This window comes from Ostrea edulis, chromosome 5 (genome assembly GCF_947568905.1).
Source record: "Ostrea edulis chromosome 5, xbOstEdul1.1, whole genome shotgun sequence".
NCBI lineage: Eukaryota > Metazoa > Mollusca > Bivalvia > Ostreida > Ostreidae > Ostrea > Ostrea edulis.
The window spans coordinates 70,558,536-70,582,290 of record NC_079168.1 but is presented as its reverse complement, the minus strand read 5'-3'; the positions used below and the strand labels follow the sequence as shown (position 1 = coordinate 70,582,290).

Sequence of the window (23,755 nt, the reverse complement as noted above, 5' to 3'; positions counted from 1 at the left end):
TGTCATCAAGTAAAGTTCCCAAACGTCCATCGACTTCAAATGGCGGTAACACTACTAGTACTAGTCAATTAAAGCTGCATGAATTTTCAAGTGCCAAAACTAAGTTCCCATCAAACTCGCAAAAGAGCCGAAATATTACCATGGTTATTGCTAGTTATCTAGCCAGTTTCTACCATAGAAAATATTGGGTTTAAACATTTGATTGACTCATTAGAACCCAGGTATGAGATACCAAGTAGAACACACATAGCACAGAAGGTGATGCCAGAACTTTACTCCAAGGTTAAAAAAAGAATTCTAAGTGATAATGATAAAGCACATTTTATAGCTGTAACAACTGACGGGTGGATATCTCGGGCAGCTCAGAGTTATATAACTATCACTGCTCACTATATTGATGGCAATTTTGAAATTCAGAACCATACCCTTCAAACTAGGCAATTAAATTCATCTCACATTGCTGACAACTTGGCTGAAGTTTTGACAACTGCTGTTGAAGAGTGGGGCCTTAACAAATCTCAACCCATTGCTATCACTTCTGATAATGCTAGCAATATTGTCTCTGGAATTAACAGTATTTCTTCGGAATTTTCCCCTCACATCAGGTGTTTTGCACATACATTGAACCTTGCAACACAAATGGCAATTAAATGTCAACAAGTCGACAGAGTAGCTGGTAGAATCAGGAGGATAGTTTCTTTTTTTCACAAAAGTTCCTCAGCCACATCTATTATGGAGTCCCAACAGGATATGCTTGAATTTCCCAAACACAAGCTAATTCAAGATGTGTCAACACGTTGGAATAGTACTTACGACATGTTTAGCCGGTACACAGAGCAGCAGCCTGCTGTATTTGCAATGCTACTATCAAAGGATATGGACAAAAATCTGAAAGATGTTGTCACCTGGTGAATTGATCTTAGTGTTGAAACCTATGAAAACACTTACAACTCTTATGTGTGACAGTAAACATCCCACCGTATCTTTTACCCCCCCCCCCCCCCCCCCCCCAAGTATGGAGATGCTGAAACAACAAATGGCTCTGAAGGACAGTGACAGTAGTAGTACAGTACGTTTTCCGTCGGGGTTATTTTCGCGAGGAGAAAAGATAGAGGCTTTGTACCTTTGTAAGAGTTTTAATGAAGTTTAGGAATCTATCATAGGTACGGTATCTCATATTCATCCGACCCATTGACTGAGATATTAAATGTGTCGAAAACTGAAGCATGGTTTTGAACAATTTCATCTACGATTACCAAAAGTGGAATTAATGCCAAGTTCCATTGAAATATGGTTGTGATAATAAGCCTTACAAATAAAGACAATGTTGTTACAAAATTTGTCAGCTGGAATCAAAACATATTCCTCATGTAACCTATCTAATTATTTTATTGATCACTTCTGGTTTACTAAACACAGAAGGATAGATGGTGCTGATGTGTCTAATGCGGGAATTTAAAGAGACACTACAGCTCATTTTGCGCAAAATCATGAAATGACATTTTTCTCAGGGCTTTCTCAATTTTTGTTGCATTATTGAATGTATGAACTTTGCGAAAATAACACTTCTTATGTTAAAAATTCTTGTTTTAACATAAAAATTAATACTTTTTGATGGCCTATACAAAAAATATCGAGTCTCCTCCTTCGGTCTTCAGACGCATGCGGATAGACAGTAAACAATGCAGCATGTCGTCCAGTGAGAGAAAGTGTAGTGGATAGATCCAGAATTTTGAAAGATTCTGTGAGAAAAGAGGTAAAAATAAAATGAGATAAAACTCATACGTGAAATAAAATTGACCTTGGGATCAGTATGACCGTTGGAAAACAAAGAGCTAGGAGAAACGATTGTAACTCAGTGGCGGATGTAGGATTTCCGAAGGGGGATGTGAAAGTCCAATATCAGCCAAAGTAATCGGCCATTCTGGGTGCAAAATTTGAAGTTTCACTCACAATTTGTGGCGAAAAAAGGGAGGGGGATTCTGGCCCCCTAAATCTGCCACTGGGACTAGCCGCGAAGACACTGCTTTAAAAGTAAGTGTTATTTTTATCTGAACACGACACGTGTTAACTAGTTGTAAAAACATCGGAGGGTTTCTGTTGAAATAATGATTTATATAATTATAATTAATATTATAATGAGCAGGGAATAATTTTATACTTGAAAGGTGAGTGTGGACCCCTTTGAAGGGGAATTTAAATAATTTCTTACACAACACCTTCGCTGTCATTCAAAACCACGTGATGTAAATAACCATTCAAAAGTCCGAGTCAGCATGAAGAAACCTTTGAATTCCGGATGATCTTCAAAGCGTAGTTTAGAGCAAATTGATGCATTCAATTGTTCAAAATTGTCAGTATCGATATGATTTTTATCATTTTATTAATACATGTTTTTAAAAGCACTTTATTAAAATGTGGAAAATGAGCTGTAGTGTCTCTTTAATATTCCTCTTACACTTTTAATCCATTCTGACAATGTATCAAGTTATTTTTCGTGTAACATAATCTTCGACATAATTCATAATAGAGATGAAGTTTTACCACCTATTGAAAGATCGAGGTTATTTGTATTTAAGACCTTTTAGAATAAGTGATTTGAGGTCCTCATTTTCATCTTTATCGTTGAAAGAAGACAAAGAACACATGGGTGGATAAATTATAGGATGTTCCAATCTAGGCACTGTAACGTGTGTTTATAATTAAGAAGTTGGGATGCATAGTAGACGTTTATTTGTAGAAATACAGGACGTAGACTCTTTTATGACGAAGAATGTTGCTGATGTTAACGTCATGTATTCCTTTGTTTGTAATTTTGAGCTGACGGAACTGGCGGTATGATTCCGAGGGAATATCATCCATGACCCGTGGTTGTTGAAAGAGTCTGCGATTGGCAACATCCATAATCATAGAGTTCAGTTTATATTGGGGTGTTGAAAAATACAAGTATTGAGTAGATGTGGCTTCTTCAAATAACGATTGTAAAACTCTCAATGGAACAGAGTAAAGTTTTGTGCGAATATGATATGGACTAATTATTTGTTGACGTAAGATAAAAGTGAATCAAACGTGGCATCATTTATACTTGGTCTTTTATATGAACGATGTCCATGACTGCATTTCCGTCTTTGAGTCTTTGGAAAGAGTCCCATCACATTCACGTATTTCGAAATGTCGCATTATCTCGAAACCATGCATATAATCCCCTAGCTGGTACTTGATATATCCGAATGGATATGTTAAAATTTCACATAACCTGGACAGTATCGGCACTGTATGAAAATGAATGTTCGTTACAAAACATCCGTGTTAAACCACAGGCACTTTAGGCATGGGTCATGCAACCCTCATCTTATTAATCATTTGTATCTGATATGAGATCGACGCATTTGGTTTTTATTTCTTATATACATTTAAGATCATCCAAAATTTTATTTTTTGTCTCTGTTACGTATTGTTAAGAATTTCGTTGGCAGTGGTTACAAGGGTTTCATCAGTTTCGTGTAAAGTCAGCATTTCGCAAAATATATGGTCGTTATTTAATTTGTATGGTGTGACCGGTCGACAGGGGATGCTTACTCCTCCTAGGCACCTGATACCACCTCTGGTGTGTCCAGGGCTCCGTGTTTGCCCAACTATATATTTATATTGCTTATAGGAGTTATGAGATTGATCACTGCTCGTGATTTTTTTTAATATAGATAGATAGATAGATATTTATTCACTGGCAACTTTAAAAGTTGAAAGTACAATAACTAAGTAAAAAAAAAAACCACATAAGAATATTAGCAAAATATAAACGTGATAAGAATGTACATGAAAAGACAAAGAATAATTTTAAAAGCATTTACATACAATAAAAATATTTGGAGAAAATATAAATAAACGGACGTACATAAGGTAAAACAAAACAACCAAATTAATGAGTCTGAAATAAGGATTAAACGTCTGCTGACTAGCTTTCAGAATACAATGTATGTTTATGTATGCCTTTGGTTTAGTATACACCAGGGTATAAAACTGTTCTTGTAACGGTTTGTTTTAAATATTGGTAAATAATATTTTGAGGAGTTTCTTAGATTATATAGGTTTTCGCGAATGTCAGGAAGGAGGCAGTGGAGTCGATGGGATGGGTCTTCCATATCCTTGAAAAGTTTTAAACATATATTTTTGTGTCTATCAGATAGGTTTTCAAGTCGGGTATATTCCAAAGCTTTTTGGTAGGAGTCTAATGGTCGTATGATCTTGAGAGTACGCTTTTAGATGGATTCGATTTGATCTGATAGAGTAGATGTGAGGCCTGTGGACCACACCGGGCATGCATATTCACCAATCGGTCTTATAAGGGACTTATAAACTCGAAGATCATTTTCGCTTAATCCAGAGTATTTTAATTGGCGTAGGTAGAATAAACGCTTTGAGGCCTTTTCTGTTATGTATTTCACATGTGGTCCCCATTTCAGATCTTCACTTATTACAACTCCAAGTAGTTTACTCACTGACACACGCTTTATTTCTGTACCATTATCCGCACCTTTCTCGTAAATACAGGGTATCTCAGAGTCGAATGCTGTTTGGCGTGTTTCATACCAATTGTTAGGATGCTCTTTACGTCTGATTTTGACTACGGATTACTCCGTTTACCTGATCAAGATATAGGGCTCATGGCGACACCGGTCGACAGGGGACGCGTACTCCTCCTAGGCACCTGGACCCTATTTACTAAAGTTCGTAGACGTAACCGTAGCGTAAATCTAGACGTATCGTACGTTTACGTGTGGGACGGTATTCACTAACAGTCGTAGACGTAGATTTATGTCAGAGATAAGCGTAACTCTACGTGTGCTATACTAGTACACGTAAGCTGATCGTAACTTTAAGAATAAACAAAGCAAAAGGCGACTTGTCATTTTTATCGATAATTTCTTGCGTAAAGACCTTACAAACCCTCTAGATGCATATAAGCTGGTTAGTAATACACAAATTAATTGTATTTATCCAGATTATCGTTTTCTTTGAGATCATCTGCAATTGTGTGACAATTCTCAAAATTTTGAGCCCGATCTAATTTACCTTGTGGCAGATCTCAGTCTGATTTAAAATCAAACCTCTCACTTCACTCGATATACGGACAGTCGCTGCGTGCTCCCACGCAACGACTGTCTGTATATCGAGCAAAGTGTGAGATTTGATTTTGATCAGACTGGGTGGATCTAACCTTGCCTTTAGAAATAATGAGTGGATCTAACCTTGCCTTTAGAAATAATTGGGAAGCTTTTTATTTTAGTCATGCAGGGTATTTAAACTCCTCCTAGGCACCTGATCCCACCTCTGGTGTGTCCAGGGGTCCGTGTTTGCCCAACTATCTATTTTGTATTGCTTGTAGGAGTTATGAGATTGATCACTGTTCGTTATCTTCACCTTGCATTCTAACAATACAATTTTGTGAAATTTGTTTCAGAGAGCAAGTGTGATGCCTACTAGTTTAGTCATGTGTAGACTTTCAATGTTTCAGAGTGCCATTTCCTATTGACTATAATCCTACACGAGTCAAACCTTCATTGATAATACATCTATGAATCTTTCTACCATTCACGATTTGTATGCAATTGACCTTTATATGTGATCAGCTAGGTAAAAGTCTTTGCAGTATATATTAACAAACTCCAAGGATGATGCCTTCACCATACATATATTTTTGTTAAAGCCCCCCCCCCCCCCCCCCCCCCCCCAAATCTCGCTGATAAAAGTTCATTCTGAAGGCTTCTCACATTAATCCGACATATGTACAAATGCTCCCCTTTACAAACTTTAACCCACCAGACAACTTTGTTGACAAGTATTTAAGATTTATTTATATTGTCATCTTTTTAATATCAAGATGTTAAAATTATTCTAGAAATGGAAGTAATACATGTCAATATCAATTTATGGAAAGGGCTTATATAAGCATTGTGCCTGCTGCCTAATCCCATTTATGTATGTATTTTCTATATATATATATACATGTATAAAATACTGTTGAAATCGAAATCAATATCAATATGAAAATTCATCTAAAAATTTATTTATTAACAAATATAATTACATGTACATAATTGTATGCATACCAATGTTTGTACTTAATTTCTTAAACATGTATTGTAACAAATTTTATTTTGGTGATTATCAAACTTTTTAAAATTTTTTTTACTGTCAAATGTCCATATGATATAAATGAATAAATATATATATATAAGATGACATCAATGTAGCAGATGGACCATCAGCATGGATTGGGCAGTGGGTAAAGTACCAGACTACGGGTCATGGGTTGGATTCTCAATCCTGCCATATATTTTTTAATCATTCCTCTGCTCGTCCTTTCACACAATCATGGCAATGGAAGATGAGCATTTCTCGGTTTCGAAAAAGATTTTTCAGGCCATTACAGCATTGTACCCATAGACCTAAAAAAAATAATAGTATTGCATTGATTTAAATAACTGTCATTAGACTGCAATCAAATTTCACAAGGCTTGAAAAATACATGCAACATAAAGGTTGATAAATCATAATACTGATTTTATTGTATATTTATCTACACCATATCTGGGAAGATATCAGCAAGTAGCACCTACACTTTCTAATTTCAATGATTTATAACCCAAGAGCCCATATTAAGAAAAAGATTTCAAATGACCCCAATGTCAACTTTAGTATTTCTTCATTACCCATTCCCCTTGTAATGAAATTGGCTTCTTTCCAAAACATAAATAAATACTCTTTAACCAAGAATGGTAAGTTTCAATTAAAGACATACACGTTTCTAAATAAAAAATAATTTTTCGTGATATTTCTGGTACAATTCACTTGCATTCTATTTTGTTTCTACAAAATTCTCAGGTTTGATTTAGTCTAGAGTTAATATATGTTGATAGTTCCTGGTTGTGGCAACTAAAAATGTAATATCAGCTGATATGTACTACAGTATATAAATGGGATTTTACTGTAGCAAAGGTGAGAAATTTTTTTAGCACAATTGAGTATTGAACCTGGTACACCTTTGCATTACTAGTTAGGTGATCTAACCACTGAGCTACTCAGGCTGATGTGTAATGCATGGTAGTACAACAGTATAAATTTAAAGGGGCATATTTGCTGTGAAAGTGATGGCAACCATTTTTATCTCTCAAAATCTCCCAATGGCAAAGGAATATGTATTACTGACTAAATTTATATTCGCCAAAAAGGTGAAGAGATGCTAGACAGACAGGTACAAAACATGGAAAATAGACAAACTTTGATCATAAATTTTTTTATGTTCTTAAGTCTTTGTCTAAGGTTTTAATAATCAATGCATTAAGAAAATCATTACATGCACCATAATTGATTTTCATTTTTTAAAACTTTATAAGTACATACATACGTACATACATGATTAGGTGTACAAACAGGATATTCTTACATCATATATACAACTGTATGTTCTTGCACCCCAATCCTAACCCTGAGACATCATGGAAAAACTTTCAGGAGAGGACATGAAGAGAAATGCATCTAAATCAAGGAATGCTGCTGTCTGTTTGCAATTTATTTCCTGACCACCTTTATGACCCTTTGAAAAATAATAGAATTCAGTTAACTTGGATATCTGGTGCATGCTACATGTATATCACACCTAATATCTCCAATAAATATATAGTCAATGTTATTCTAAATTAAATAAATTTAGAATGTACAACTGTATTTGAATGCTATTTTGTTTCACAATATTTTCTAAAAGTTTTACACATGGATGTGCACAAACGATAATTGAAATGATGCTAAAAGAGACTGTAACTGTTCTCATCTGGTATCAAGTCCATTCGGCCTATCTACCTGTTCGCCCAGAGTATGTATTGTTAAAGCAATAATAATTTTCATATTTTATAACCAATGGAGGGGCACATACAAATCACACATTTTAGAATTAGTGCCTGTATATCTATTTTTTAGATTCATCCCCCCCCCCAATATTCTTGTTTTTCTTTTTACAAAATGATGTGAAAGCATGTGCGTACTTGTGTACAGGTAGCTATGCTACTGCTTTGATCTTGTCCCAGTCATGAAATAAAAAAATGGGATAAATAATTTTGAATTTCAATTATGGTATTGTCAAAAGTTTGAAGTTACCATGTACACAAATGAGCTTGTGTCTTAATGTGTAAATAGTGGGCACATATAAATAACTAACACATATGTATATGTGCTCACTATTTAGAAATTCAGATCCAAGCATTATAGCAGCTATATAGGTGGAGAACAAAATGGACAAGGAACTGAGACCCAAGCAAATGTGTGACATGTACTGATTCCGTTTTAAGTCAATTTGACATTATTTAGGGGCCTTGTGACGAGTAGTCAGTGGTAAAACAAAGGTTATTTCTACACAAACAACTTAACTTACTTGTCAGTCCATGCCGACTTCTTTTTGAACACGTACAGCATCGCAGATCCATGCACAAGTCAAATGCGTTAAATTTGATGAACCTTCCATTTGAATTTGTAACCAACACTGAATAACGGTACAGTTGATCGACATGCCGTAGGCAGGCATACGTGTACGTTGAAATTCGTTGCTTTCTCACAAGGTTCTGTGTTCTTTTTCGTCATAATGCGGCGGTAGCGCAGGGGATTCAAAGTAGATGAGCAAATTCACACTTTTTACGCTTCGAAGTGAAAATAGTCATTGCGCACGCGTAAGTGCAATCGTACATTTAAGAATTCGTAAGTTACGTTTGCGGATACGAACGGTTTTGTGAATACCATTTTACGAGTACGTAACTCTAATCTTAAGTCAGACGTAAATCCTACGTTTACGTCTACGAACTTTAGTAAATATGGGTCCTGATCCCACCCCTTGTATATTGCCCAACTCTCTATTTTGTTTTTCTTATAGATTGATTAAAGTTCGTTATCTCAACCTTTTATCCCTTTTGTTTTTCTAAAATTATCATGACCTAAAATTTAGTATCAAGATATAGATGATACCATTAGGGGTGTTGTATATGAAGTTTGCCTTTTGTTGTGAGTGACCAAAATTCGTGTACATTTTAAGCAACGGAATGAAGAAACGTAACGTTATAAATTGATACACAGTATTCTAGCGTCGGAAACGTCTTTTAAAATATTCACAACCTCGTGTGAAGACTTCGCAGTAACTATATGTTTGAAGATCGCTTGATGACGTAATGGATATCATAACCGAGAATGAACGTCTGGTATTTTGAAGATCTGTAGGTTAACCTTGGAAAATGACATTAACCTACTATCACATTAGATGTAAAGCATAACGTACCACCAGTAACACATTGTAGACACCATCGGAACAGCAAGTGCCAACTGTAGCCATCGCCAGTCTCGAATGAAATATGCAAATATCAGGAGCAGAAACTCTCCAAAGACATACACTTCTAAAATCACTGTTCCTGAAAAAAGTCTCTTCGACGGTCCAACCATTTCCATCCCTGCAAGACATGCCATATACTGGTTACATTTTACTTAGTCATTCTAGAAATATTCCGTCAATTTTATTTTTCCTTCATACATCATAGGAAATTACTTTTCGTTATTTGTTCTCACTATTTGTGATGTTAATTTCATGCACAAGAAGTAATTTATTTATGTAAAACTTATACGGTACCAATTTTGATGCACCAGATGCGCATTTCGACAAATAATGTCTCTTCAGTGATGCTCAACCGAAATGTTTGAAATCCGAAATAACTATGAAGTTTTAGATCTAAATATAGCCAAAAACAGCGTGCCAAACAAGTGGGGCCAAATTCGTCCAAGGATAAGAGCTATGCATGAGGGAGATAATCCTTAATTTTGAAATGAATTTCTAAATTTTATAACAGCAATTAAATATACATCCGTATTTTCAAGCTAGTAACGAAGTACTTAGCTACTGGGCTGTAGAGACCCTCGGGGACTAACAGTCCACCAGCAGAGGCCTCGACCCAGGGGTCTTAATGTAAAACTTATACGGTACCAATTTTGATGCACCAGATGCGCATTTCGACAAATAATGTCTCTTCAGTGATGCTCAACCGAAATGTTTGAAATCCGAAATAACTATGAAGTTTTAGATCTAAATATAGCCAAAAACAGCGTGCCAAACAAGTGGGGCCAAATTCGTCCAAGGATAAGAGCTATACATGAGGGAGATACCATCCTTAATTTTGAAATGAATTTCTAAATTTTATAACAGCAATTAAATATACATCCGTATTTTCAAGCTAGTAACGAAGTACTTAGCTACTGGGCTGTAGAGACCCTCGGGGACTAACAGTCCACCAGCAGAGGCCTCGACCCAGGGGTCCTAATGTAAAACTTATACGGTACCAATTTTGATGCACCAGATGCGCATTTCGACAAATAATGTCTCTTCAGTGATGCTCAACCGAAATGTTTGAAATCCGAAATAACTATGAAGTTTTAGATCTAAATATAGCCAAAAACAGCGTGCCAAACAAGTGGGGCCAAATTCGTCCAAGGATAAGAGCTATGCATGAGGGAGATAATCCTTAATTTTGAAATGAATTTCTAAATTTTATAACAGCAATTAAATATACATCCGTATTTTCAAGCTAGTAACGAAGTACTTAGCTACTGGGCTGTAGAGACCCTCGGGGACTAACAGTCCACCAGCAGAGGCCTCGACCCAGGGGTCATAATGTAAAACTTATACGGTACCAATTTTGATGCACCAGATTTATATGTGAATAAAAATGGCGCACTTAAGAAGGTTGCAATATTTAAGATATCAAGTGCATGAGTATATGGCGACCTAACATGGCTACATACACAAGCGAATTTTATTGAAGCCATCAGTTCTTATTTCAAAAGAGTTGTTTTTATAAAGAATGCCATGGGTATGTTTTGACACAGCTTCAGTGAGAGAGTATGCTAGGATTTTTTAAACACATGAAGTGGATCGCTACAGGAAAATTTATTCAATGCCTCAATATTTTCATTTGCCGATGCAATTCCTTATATGACAATACTATTGAAATTTCGTATAACATAACTCCCGTGGGGATCCAGGTTAGAATAGGTCCTCAGTACCCCTTGCTTGTCGTAAGAGGCGACTAAATGGGGCGGTCCTTTGGATGATACCGCAAAAACTGAGACCCCGTGTCACAGCAGGTGTGGCACGATAAAGCTCCCTCCCTGCTCAAAGGCCGTCAGCGCCGAGCTTAGGCCTAAATTTTACAGCCTTTCACCCGCAGTAGTGACGTCTCCATATGAGTAAAATATTTTCGAGAGGGACGTTAAACAATATTCAATCAATCAATAGTATAACATGAAGTTGGTCACGTGATCAGTCTTTTCTTGTGTATGAATACAATCACCGCTTCAAAAGGCAGGTACTTTCACCTTGCTTCTTGCTTATGCAATGCAGTGAGGGATCACCACAACTTTAAAAGATATAGAGTGCGAGTACAGATTGGCACCCAAAATGACTGAATATTTTGACTAATAACTTTGCTTTCACATGCCCCCTTCAGAAATCCTGGATCCGCCCCTAGAATGACTTCTTAACACAAACAAAATTTAAAAAAAAAACGCATCAGAATATCTATACAGAGTTTATTTTGTAAACAGATAAAAATTTCATCAATCAACACAACAGACATTAAACATACCGTTCAGTCTCACTTTAAATACCGTCTATAGCTAGGCCTAAAACTGCAACATTGCGAGGACTTTGATATTGAAAGCGAAGAAATTGAGTTAGATCTATAGAACTTCATGAAGATGATAACCTGTTGTTTCTAGGCAACAATTACGGGCATGCGCGAGGCATGAGGCTCGAAAAATTATGTCCACGTCAGGGCACCGCTGTGAGTCTTCATTAAAATCCTATAAGAGAAATATCGCAAGTTAACAAAAAATATCTAATTGTTCGTATTTATTTTCTCTTACACACCCTGAAGGTAAAAAAAACAATTTACCTGCACTTCGTTTGAATCTGTCATGCATGGCTACAACCACGGATCCTAACGATGAACATGCCGTTATTCAAAACTAGCAAAAACCTGAAGAGGAGCTTAACGTTAACTTGATCCATCTATCTTCCGTCAATTCCCTCAGATCCTCTGAATTTCTGTCGAAATATGTGTGCAACAATTGCGTTTTAAACTTCATGCATGTCAACGCCACTGTTTCCCATCGCTGATCGCGACCAAATCACATCACGGATGTAGTTTACTCCGCTCTTTTAATCTTCAATTCAGTTGACTTTATGCTCTAAATTAATTTCATTTTACACCTCTTTCGTCTTATTTTAACCTTCTAAATTATTTATATATTATATTCTCATAGATATTGTTTGTAATTACCGAGTTTACTCAGGTGACCTAAAAATCTCATTTACACATGTAAATGATTAATTTTATTCCATATTTTCTCGAAACCGGCGTATTGTCACTCAAATTTGGTTGACCATTAGAAATACTATCGTCAGGCATTGTAAACAATAACAAGAGGCCAGGGGCCTTATAGGTCACCTGAGTATCATGTAACAACCTTCCAATGTTTGAATTAGGTTTGTGTTTAAATATAAGAATTTTACTTTTGGATGGAAGAAACATTGAATAGCTATGTGGTCATGAAGTACATGTGTCATTTTTATGTTCAATCAATAATCCTTTTTAAAAAACCTAGGTCTGAGACATCATAAAGAAAAGGGTTATTTACTCCTTAGATAAAACCAATATAAGAAGATTTTCAAAGAATTTCTACGTTTTCACTATATGAGCAATAGAGCCCCACCCTAACACAAGAAAGAACCCCTGCCCCAGGGGCCATGAATTTCACAATTTTGGTAGAGGGCTCAACGTTCATTATAATTATGCCCACAGTTTGGCTTCTTGATGTCCAGGAGTAAAGAAGATTTTTTAAAATTACACTCATTTTGATGGTTTTTGCCCCACCCCTCAGGCCCCAGGGGGGCAGGGACCACGAATTTCACAATTTTTGTTCCCCTCCACCCACAGATGCTATATGCCAAAATTGGTTGAAATTGGTTCAGGGGTTTCAGAGAAGAAGCTGAAAATGTTCAAATGTTAACGCACGACGAACGACGACGGACAAAAACAGATAGCAATAGGTCACCTGAATGATTCAGGTGACCTAAAAATGGACGAATAAAATTTTGGGTAATCGGGTCTTCCATCAGTCAGATGGAATTCACTTGTGCTCCTTTAATAAATTGTTTTTATATTCTTACAAGTCAGAATTTATTCAAAATTATATCTCTAAATCATCTAAATGTCGAGTTTTGACTGCGGGTTACTTTGTTTGCCTGATCATGATATAGGACAACGGTCGCGGTAACTCAGTGGTCGTGAATTCGACCCCCGCTCGTGTTATAGCCGCGTCGAACCTAAGACGTATATCTAAGTAGTAATTGCTCCTTTGTCAATCGCTCGGCATTAAATACCTACACTATAATTGCGTTGTTATGGACCTCCAATTCCAAATAAAATTACAATTCCGAAAATTCCATGATACATGAATTGATTTTATCTTGTTTAACGTCCCTCTCGAGAATTTTTCACTCCTATGGAGACGTCAGCAAGACTGGTGAAGGGCTTCAAATTTAGGTCTATGGTCGGCGCTTACGGCCATTGAGGAGTGAAGGTTCTTTAGCGTACCATACCTGTGACACGGGACATACGGTCATTTCCGAGGACCCGTGACAATCACACCTGATGCCGAGCGATTTGCAATGGAACTGTCACTTCCTGTTTAAATTACTTAGGTCTGTTGCGGCCGGGATTCGATCCTCGACCTTCCGCGTTCGAAGCGAACGCTCTACCCTTAGACCACCGCGGCAGTCTGAAGCGAACGCTCTACCCTTAGACCACCGCGGCAGTCTCCATAATATAAAAAGAAATAGAATATGTTCAACAAGGTGGTTATAATTAGATTTTTTTTTTCGTAGTAGAATTACAGAATACCAAGCTCTGGACTATGACTGATAGATTAATTGTATATCGTTGAACACCCCTCTCAAAAATATTTCAGTCACATGGATAGGTCACCATTGCATGTGAAGGGCTGCAATATTTAAGGCTATGCTCGGCGCTTACAGCGTTTGAGCAAGAAGGGGTCTTTATCTTGCCACACCTGCTGTGACAAAGGCCTCGGTCTTTGCGGTCTCATGCGTAGGACCGCCCTATTTAGTCGCCTCTTAACGACAAGCAAGGGGTACTGAGGACATATTCTAACCCGGGTTCCCATGGGACTTTGGACTATGCTTACCACTATGGTCAACTAATATGAAATTGTAATTTCTTTACCGATTATAAAGGCTCCATGATAATACGACAGACCGCACGTTCCATCAAGGAACCGGATGATAATTAACATCACTACGTTGTTGGAAAAAGGCATGATGATGTTAATAATGAACTGGAAAGTGGTAGCGAAGACTATCATCTTCCGTCTTCCGATCCTGTGAAACAAAACAAAACTAAAATGTATTTAGCATTGTAAAACATTTTGACGTAATATTCTGTGACTCCTAAACATTATGCCTTTCATATTATATAACAAGGTGAAGACTAGGAAGAATTTTTTAGCGAACTAAAATTGATGCCTCCTTTACATAGTTTTTTAAAAACATTATTTAGGGATCATCTTTCAAGTGGAAAATTAAGACTGGCAGTACATAACATTCGCCTATATGTATATGAGCTTCAAACGAGGAACAGTGTTGTGAACATATGGTATTGAATTAAACTTACAAATATACTAAATAAAAAAATGTCTAGACAAAAAAATGCTCCAAAAATTCTATTATTTGACATTAACATAAAATGTCAAAGGTCAGCAAAAATGGCACATAGCACCCTTATCACGGTATATCCACATAGCAATTATCAAAGGCCTATGTCAAAAGACAAAAAGGTTATGGTCTGGACCAAAAAAAATTGTCAAAAAAATCGATCATTTGACCTTTACAAAAAGAAAAGGTCAAGACCAAAGGTAATAAAAAATGGCACGTGAGACTATCTTATCATGGCATAGATAGAATGTTCTATCGTTAAAATGATAATGTCCTACGGACCCGATTTAACGATAGAATGCGTCCTATATACCTGCAATGTAGCAAAATGAAAATTGCACAGTGCATGTTTCGGTAAAATTATGTAACACATCACTCATATGCATTTGGAAAGTTATCTTAACGACCCACTTGGGCCGTTCTTATTTGCAAATTAGGTAAGCGTTCGTTTTTGGAAAACAGCATGCAGCAGGGTGTTCCGATGGCAGTTTCCGGTAAAATGGCAGTCAGTTCGAATCGAGAAAAGTGACATTTCAAAGTGTTGAGTTTACAATATTATTATACGATTTTTTACAGTGTTAAGGACTTACAAATTACCAATGAGGTTAGTTGTATATAAATTTAACTTTAAATGTACGCGTTTATTCTTTGATAAGTTTAAAATCGTTTTGGAGCGATTCCGCAATTTTCTGCTACATTACGGGTATATGGGAGGTATTCTAACTGTGGTGAGGGCCTGTCCCGAGACACAGTTAGATTATTCTAACTAATCATGGCATACCTACATACCAAATATTAGAGGCCTAGCCCAAAAACTTTATTATTTGACCTTGATATTAAAGATCAAGGTCAAAGATCATAAAAAATGCACGTGACACACTGTTACATCATGTATGTCAAAAGAGAAGAAAGTTATGATCCGGACAAAAAATTCTATTATTTGACCTTTACAAAAAGGATCAAAGCCAAAGGTCATCAACAAAGGCAGGCGACACTGTCTTATCATGTTATACCAACATACCAAATATCAGAGGCCTCCTAGCCCAAATTTTTCAAAAAGAAATATGCCCAAATAATTGTATTATTTGACCACTAGATGATAGGTAAAATGTCATCAAAATGGCACGTGACACACTGTCTTATGGTATACCCACATACCAAATATCAAAGGCCTATGTCAAAAGACAAAACAATTATGGTCTGTACAACAAAAATGCCCCCAAAATTCTATCATTTGGCTGTTACATAAAAGGTCAAAGGTCATCAAAAATGGTATACGACACACTGTTTTCTCTTGGTATACCCACGTGCCAAATACCAAAGGCCTATATCATGACAAAAAAGTTTAAATCCTAAAACAATGTACAAGAATGCCCCTGTTTGAGCCAGACACATTACTACTAATTATTACATCCACCGAATCCATATCTGAGAATAAGCAAAACGAAGAACATAATAATTTTACTTACACATCTGCCAGCGGACACAATGTCAGCGTGGCGAAAACAAATCCAAAAAAGTATGCAGATACGGACAGCGAATGTAAGTAACTGTCATCACAGACCAGGTTAAACTGAAAGACAAAAAACCGTGTTACTGTCACGAATGCAAGTAACTGTCATCACAGACCAGGTTAAACTGAAAGATTGTATTGATTGATTGTATCTTGCTTAAATTCTCTCTCGAGAATATTTCACTCATATGGAGACGTCACCAAGACCGGTGAAGGGCTTAAAATTTAGGCCTTTCCTCGGCGCTTACGGCCATTGAGCAGTGAGGGTTCTTTTACTGTGACACGGGACATGTTTTAAGGTAATCTCCGAGGACCCGTGACATTCACACCTGATGCCGAGCTTTTGGCGACGGAACTGTCACTACCTGTTTTAACGACTTAGGTCTTTCGCGGCCGGGATTCGAACCCCGGCCTTCCGCATACGGGGCAAACGCTCTAACCAACAAACTGATAGAAAAAACATGTGAAACTGTGTTACTGTTACGAATGTAAGTAACTGTCATCACAGACAGGGCAAACTGAAAGAAAAAAACACAACTATGCTAAGGTCACGAATTAAGTAACTGTCATCACAGACCAGGTTAAACTGAACGAAAAACATGTTAAACTGTTACTTTTACGAATATAAGTAATTGTCATCACAGACCAGGTTAAACTGAAAGAAAAACATCTGAAACAGCGTTACTGTTACGAGGTATATAGATATAGTAATACTATCTGTAGAGTGTGTTACTGTTACGAGGGTATATATATTGTTACGGTTCAGGACTTCACTCATTAAATACACTACTTTATACCTATACAACATTAAACTGACCTGATAGCAGATGCAACTTTAGAATTATTCAATTAAATTTATATCGTTTATTACAATGTTGTGATTTTCATTCATACTAACCGCTTATGATAGAATATTATGAACCCTGAACCCGATGTTTAAAACTCATTTATAAGCAAAATATGAACAATAGAAATGAACTACAATTGATTTTATTGAACTTGATTGCTTTGATTCACATATTGTTATGAAATATGTTAAGTTTATATTGGTACAACGTTATTAAGTAATATTTACAAATTTAACGCGCTAGCTTAGATAAACGTATGACGTTATCAGTTTGAAACGTTACTACGTCATAACAACAACCGGTGTAAATAAAAGACAGCTGTTTGGAGAGAGAAGATCAGTCAACTGCAGAGAGAGACTCGGTACACTTCAGAAATAAGATAGTGGTAGGTAACAAATAGTACCAAGTTTAGGTTACATGTAACTACATATTTATTAGAGTGACATAACGTTTTTATAGTAATTTGCAGGCCCTTTTAGTAATGGGAACGTCCTGGATTGGTTCGTCACTGTATACTTAACTAAATAACGTTGTACCAACCAAACGAGTTACCATTGTATGTGTATATACAATTTGACCAAAGGATCGTCGCAATAAATGTTATAAACTTTATAGAATATTATTCTTATACATATGACTATCAAGTGAAGATATTATTTCAAAGTGGACCTTCAATTGGTCATCGTTCGTCATAAATTGTGGTCAACCAGAGTAACCATTTCTACCTTGACAATTGATTAAAAGATAAACAGCGGCCCATGATTATGTAACTACCCCATACTCTCGGTTTCGTTACATTGGTGGCAGCGGTGGGATCAGCTGTTTTAAAAAAAAAGTGTAACACTAAAATCGTTACAAAAATGTCAAGGAACAAAGAAATTGTTGAAGTAAGTGACCATAATATAGAAGAACAAGGAGAATTCATGGAGGGTACGCCGAGCAGAGCAGTTCTTTTGCGTGTTAATCATAATGAGGACCAGATAGGCGACGGTAGCGGTGTTCATTCAGGTACACAGGATAGTTTACACGCAATTCTACATGAAATAAAAACTTTGAAATCACAAATGAGTTTATTACAAAATCAAGTGAGATTAACAAGTGATGACACGCGGCATATAAATCAAAATAGGGTGCGCTTTTGTGCCAATACCGCGTGTGAAAATGACCAGTTACACAACGCACATCAACTAGATGGAAGTACATCTATACAAAATTCATATGATGAATCTCGTGGTTATGAACATTCCAGAACAAGTTGGTCAAATCCGACAGTATCGCACAGCTTTACTAACAACGCTAGAATCAACGAATTTCAGCCGATCATGCGCCCGTATGAAAATTCAAGGGAGCGAATCTACGACTACGATGTACGAAACGATGGTCACATAGGACAAGTCTCATATCATGGATTCAGACGTACACAAGAATCAAAGGGGAGAAAACCTACGACATTCGATGATACCGTGAATTGGAAAGACTACATCGTACATTTCGATATGATCGCTGATTTAAACTACTGGAATGACGAAAATAAAGCACTAGAATTGGCTACAAGTCTACGTGGTTCGGCATTAGCGTTCTGAGTGATCTAAGATCAGAATATCGATACAGCTTTCGACATCTTGTATCCGCATTATGAGCGAGATTTGACCCAGAAAATCAGACGGAGATCTACAAAGCACAACTGAAGAGCCGAATACGGAAGAAAAACAAATCTATCACCGAATTAATGCAAGATATAAAGCGACTTGTAAGGATGTCATATCCAAATGCACCTCTAGACTTCCGCGACCAGATAACCAAAGACTCGTTCATTGAAAGTTTAAATGAGCAGGATATGGAGTGGTCAGTATTTCAAGGAAGACCCAAAAACCTAGAAGACGCAGTGCGGCTCGCATTAGAATATGAAGCCTTTCAACAAGCAAGGGGGAGACGAAACAAAGTTACAGTGCGTATGTAAAGAGAGGAACCAGCGTATGCAAATGAAAATACGGACAACAGACCCCAAGTAGCTATGATCAATCAAAATACGAATAAGAAGTTTAACAAGAAAGGTCCCTGTTTCTACTGCAAGAAAGATGGTCACATCAAAAGTGAATGCAGGCTACTACAAGGACACATAAAAGCCGGGAAATTCAGAAACCAAAGAAAGCCAGATTCTGCGAATAGTGTGACAACCAAAGAATCAGAAAACCAGGAAAACGTACAGTAGTTGGCGTTGACGGCCAAACGTCAACTACACAACAGAGAGGGCCACAAATCTTAGAAATGAGGGGTTCAGATAATAACTCATTAACAATTGATGTCCTGATTTACAGTATCAAAATTAACGTTATTATTGACACGGGTTCGTCTATCACAGTGATTCATCCAAAGAAATATTATGAGATAGATAGATGTTTGAGACCTAAATTATCTCCAAACTATAGTAACTTACGAATGGCAAATGGTGATATAGTGGTACCAGAAGGTCAGACTATACTTCAAATTTGTATCAACGGGGAAATAAAAGAGCATAGAGTAATCATAGCCGATATTGAAGCACAAATGATATTAGGCTTCGATTTTCTCAGAGAGCATAACTGTCAGTTACACTTGGGTGAAGGAACTCTTACTCTGGGAAACAAAAAGTTATCATGTGAACTAAACAATGAACAAAATTCCGTGTTTAAAATTTCCGTACAAGAGACATTGTCTATACCCCCTAGAAGTGAGATGATAATTGAAGGTAAAGTCGACCCAAATTTAAATAATAAAGAACTTCTTTTAGAAGGGACAAAACATGATCTCCAACAATCAGGTTTATTGGTTGCCAGATGTCTAGTTAAACCAAAAGATGGTAAGGTACCGATTCGTGTCATGAATGTCAGTGACCAGGAACTGAAATTGTACAAGGACACCTCCTCAACTATAGCAGAATTGGAACCAAATGTAAGCGAATTACAGACTGAGAATGTCTGTGATAAGCCAGCTATAGACACAGATCTCACGACCTACATGAAACCATGGGACTCGTGTACCAAGAACCTGACTCCTGAACAACGGAAATCAGCATTTAACCTTCTGCAAAAACATCTTAATGTGTTCGCTAAACACCACTCTGATTCCACGCACAAGTACTCTGAAGTTGAAATAAAAAATATGCTAGAGTTCCTCATTGACAATATCTTCGTGGTCTTTGGTGATCAGGTTTTCCAACAGTCTGTTGGAATTCCCATGGGCACGAATTGTGCTCCTTTGTTAGCTGACCTGTTTTTATATTCATATGAAGCAGAATTTATTCAAAAACTTCTACGTGAGAAGAAAAATCTCTCGCTGTGACCTTCAATTCGACATTTAGATATATCGATGACGTTTTGTCTATTAACAATGATAGCTTTCATTTATATGTCGATTTGATATATCCCTGTGAACTCGAAATAAAGGACACCACAGAGTCGTCCGCTTCTGTTTCATACTTAGATATTTTATTGAAAGTAGACATTAACGGCAAACTGACAACTCAACTGTATGACAAACGGGATGATTTCAGCTTCTCCATCGTCAACTTCCCACATTTATGTAGCAATATTCCATTATCACCTGCATATGGTGTTTATATTTCTCAACTGATTCGATATGCAAGAGCTTGTTCTGGGTATAGTCAGTTTTTAAATCGAGGTAAGCTACTGACAAACAAGTTGATGGTACAGGGATTTCAACAGTCTCGATTGAAGTCAGTATTTCGCAAATTCTATGGTCGTTATAACGATCTAGTTCGTCAATACAACCTCGCATTGGGTCAAATGCTGTCTGACGTGTTTCATACCGATTGTTAAGCCGTTCTTGGCACACTGATTTGACTGCGGATAACTCCGTTTACCTGATCAGGATATGGGGCTCACGGCGGGTGTGACCGGTCAACAGGGGATGCTTACTCCTCCTAGGCACCTGATCCCACCTCTGGTGTGTCCAGGGGTCCGTGTTTGCCCAACTATCTATTTTGTATTGCTTGTAGGAGTTATGAGATTGATCACTGTTCGTTATCTTCACCTTGCATCAAAGTCCGACTTAGGAAGAACCAATATTGTGTCACACAAAATTGACACAGGGGATGCGCGACCAATTAAACAACAACGTAGACGAATACCTCTTCACAAGAAAGAGGCAGCCAAAGAAGAAGTTCAAAGAATGCTCGATGCAGGTATAATAGAACCATCATCCAGTGCCTGGAGTGTACCGATTGTATTGGTAACTAAAAAGGATGGAAGCATACGATTCTGCATAAACTACCGCAAGTTAAATGAGGTGTCACGCAAAGATTCATACCCTCTACCAAGAATAGACGATTCTCTAGACGCCTTCAGAGGATCAAAATGGTTCAGTTGCCTAGACTTGGCTAGTGGTTACTGGCAGGTAATGATGGATCCTACAGATAAAGACAAGACAGCATTCGTTACTACACATGGCTTCTACCAGTTCAAGGTCATGCCATTCTGTCTGTGCAACGCAGCCGCCACCTTCGAGAGACTGATGGAAAATGTATTAGCAGGCCTGAAATTTGCTTACTATACATAGACGACATTATCGTATATTCCAAAGATTTCAACAGTCATGTGAATCATCTAGATGCGGTACTACAACGACTACAGAAGGCTGGATTAAACGTTTCACCTAAAAAGTGCGACTTTTTCAAAGACCAGGTCGCTTTCCTTGGTCATATAGTTAGTCAAGAAGGAATATCTATATCCCCAAGCAAATTAAGCGCGGTTAAGGAGTGGCCTGTACCAAAAACAGTAACAGATGTAAGAAGTTTCCTAGGAACATGTTCTTACTATCGGAGATTTATAAAAGGATTCACAGATATAGCCCGACCACTCCACAAACTGACCGAAAAGACAGAAAAATTCAACTGGAATTCTCAATGTGACGAAGCATTTCAAAACTTAAAAACGGCACTTACTTCCGCACCTATATTACGGTACCCAGACCTCAGCTTACCTTTTGTGTTGGACACAGATGCTAGTGCATTTGCCATGGATGGAGTTTTATCTCAAGTTGAAGATGGTGTGGAAAGACCTATTGCATACTTTAGCAAGGCATTCAGTAAACCAGAAAGGAACTACTGTGTAACCAGGCGAGAACTCTTAGCCGTTGTGAGCTCAATAAGACTTTTCCACCATTACCTCTATGGAAAAAACTTTTTAGTGAGAACTGACCATGGTGCATTAACCTGGCTCTTGAACTTTAAAAATCCTGAGGGACAAGTAGCCCGTTGGCTTGAGGTTCTACAGACATATAACTTCAAGATTATACATCGACCAAGAAAACAACATGGTAATAGTGATGGACTAAGTCGTCGTCCCTGCTCACCTTGTAACTACTGTGATAAGAAGGAAACAAATTACCAGACCAAAGATGATAACAGTGATCATGTACTAAAGTTAAAAGAAGATGAAATCAGCACTCAATATTGGTACCAGAAAAAGACACAAGTAGACCTAAAAAGAGAGCAGAATGCAGATCCAACATTAGCCAAAATAATTAAGTGGAAGTCAGAAAACAATAGACCAACTTGGCAGATGATAGCAAAGGAATCAACAGAGCTTAAAACGTATTGGTCACAATGGAACAGACTAACTCTAAAGAACAGTGTACTCTACAGGAAATGGGAAGAAAACGAGCAAATCTATTATCAGACGGTGGTACCAAAAGCAGGTATTAAAGAGGTATTGATGTTAGTACATGACAATCCTACAGGTGGACATTTCGGAATCTCTAAAACCACTGAGAAAATAAGAGAAAGATTCTATTGGGCATCGTATAAGGATGATGTTGTGAAACATATTAGAGGCTGCACTGTATGTGAGGCAAGGAAGAATCCACCCAGGGCAGCCAGAGGAAAAATGGGTTAGTATTTAGTGGGTGAACCACTGGAGAGAGTGGCCATAGACATCCTTGGTCCTTTACCACGGACCGAGAAGGGTAACAAGTATGTTGTTGTCATTTCGGATTACTTCACACGATGGATAGAGGCTTATCCGGTCAAAAACCAAGAGGCAATAACCATTGCAAGGGTTTTTGCAGAAGAATTCGTTTCAAGGTATGGAGTTCCACTCCAGGTTCACACTGACCAGGGCAGACATCGTTTCAAGATTTATGTAGTATGTTGAAAATAGACAAAACCAGAACAACCCCATCCAATCCAAAGAGTGATGGACTAGTAGAAAGGTTTAACCAAACATTAGAGGACATGATAAGCAAGTATGTCCAACCAAACCAAAGGAACTGGGACGAAGTTTTACCATTGATGATGCTTGCTTACAGATCGTCAGTGCACGATACTACAGGATACAGTCCAGCAAAATTAAATCTCGGTAGAGAACTAAAATTACCTGTTGACCTCGTGTATGGTCAAAATCCCAGAGAAACTAGTGATGTAAGTTATCATGATTTCGTAGATGAGTTGAAAACCAACTTAGAAGTTATTCACGAAAAGGCTAGGGGAAAAATGATAACGGTAAATGAAAATCAAAAACGAAGATATGATACCAAGGCTAACCAAAATCAATATACCCCAGGACAACACGTGTG

General features: G+C 37.3%; 1 protein-coding gene and 1 long non-coding RNA gene across 2 annotated transcripts in view; both read right to left on the bottom strand.

The window, feature by feature from the left end:
* LOC125651060 (organic cation transporter protein-like) overlaps positions 1-23,755 on the bottom strand; it is a 70,837-nt gene that overhangs the window by 19,362 nt on the left and 27,720 nt on the right. Inside the window, exons 3-5 of the mRNA XM_056165385.1 lie at positions 16,291-16,394; positions 14,334-14,488; positions 9,320-9,488 (exon numbers count right to left, since the gene is read on the bottom strand). Coding sequence (XP_056021360.1) covers positions 9,320-9,488; positions 14,334-14,488; positions 16,291-16,394 — 428 coding nt within the window. The remainder of the gene's footprint in view (positions 1-9,319; positions 9,489-14,333; positions 14,489-16,290; positions 16,395-23,755) is intronic.
* LOC130054741 (uncharacterized) lies at positions 6,052-8,824 on the bottom strand. Its single transcript, XR_008803049.1, has 2 exons — positions 8,429-8,824; positions 6,052-6,449 (listed from the first exon to the last, which is right to left on the bottom strand). It is a non-coding gene; the product is annotated as an uncharacterized LOC130054741 (long non-coding RNA).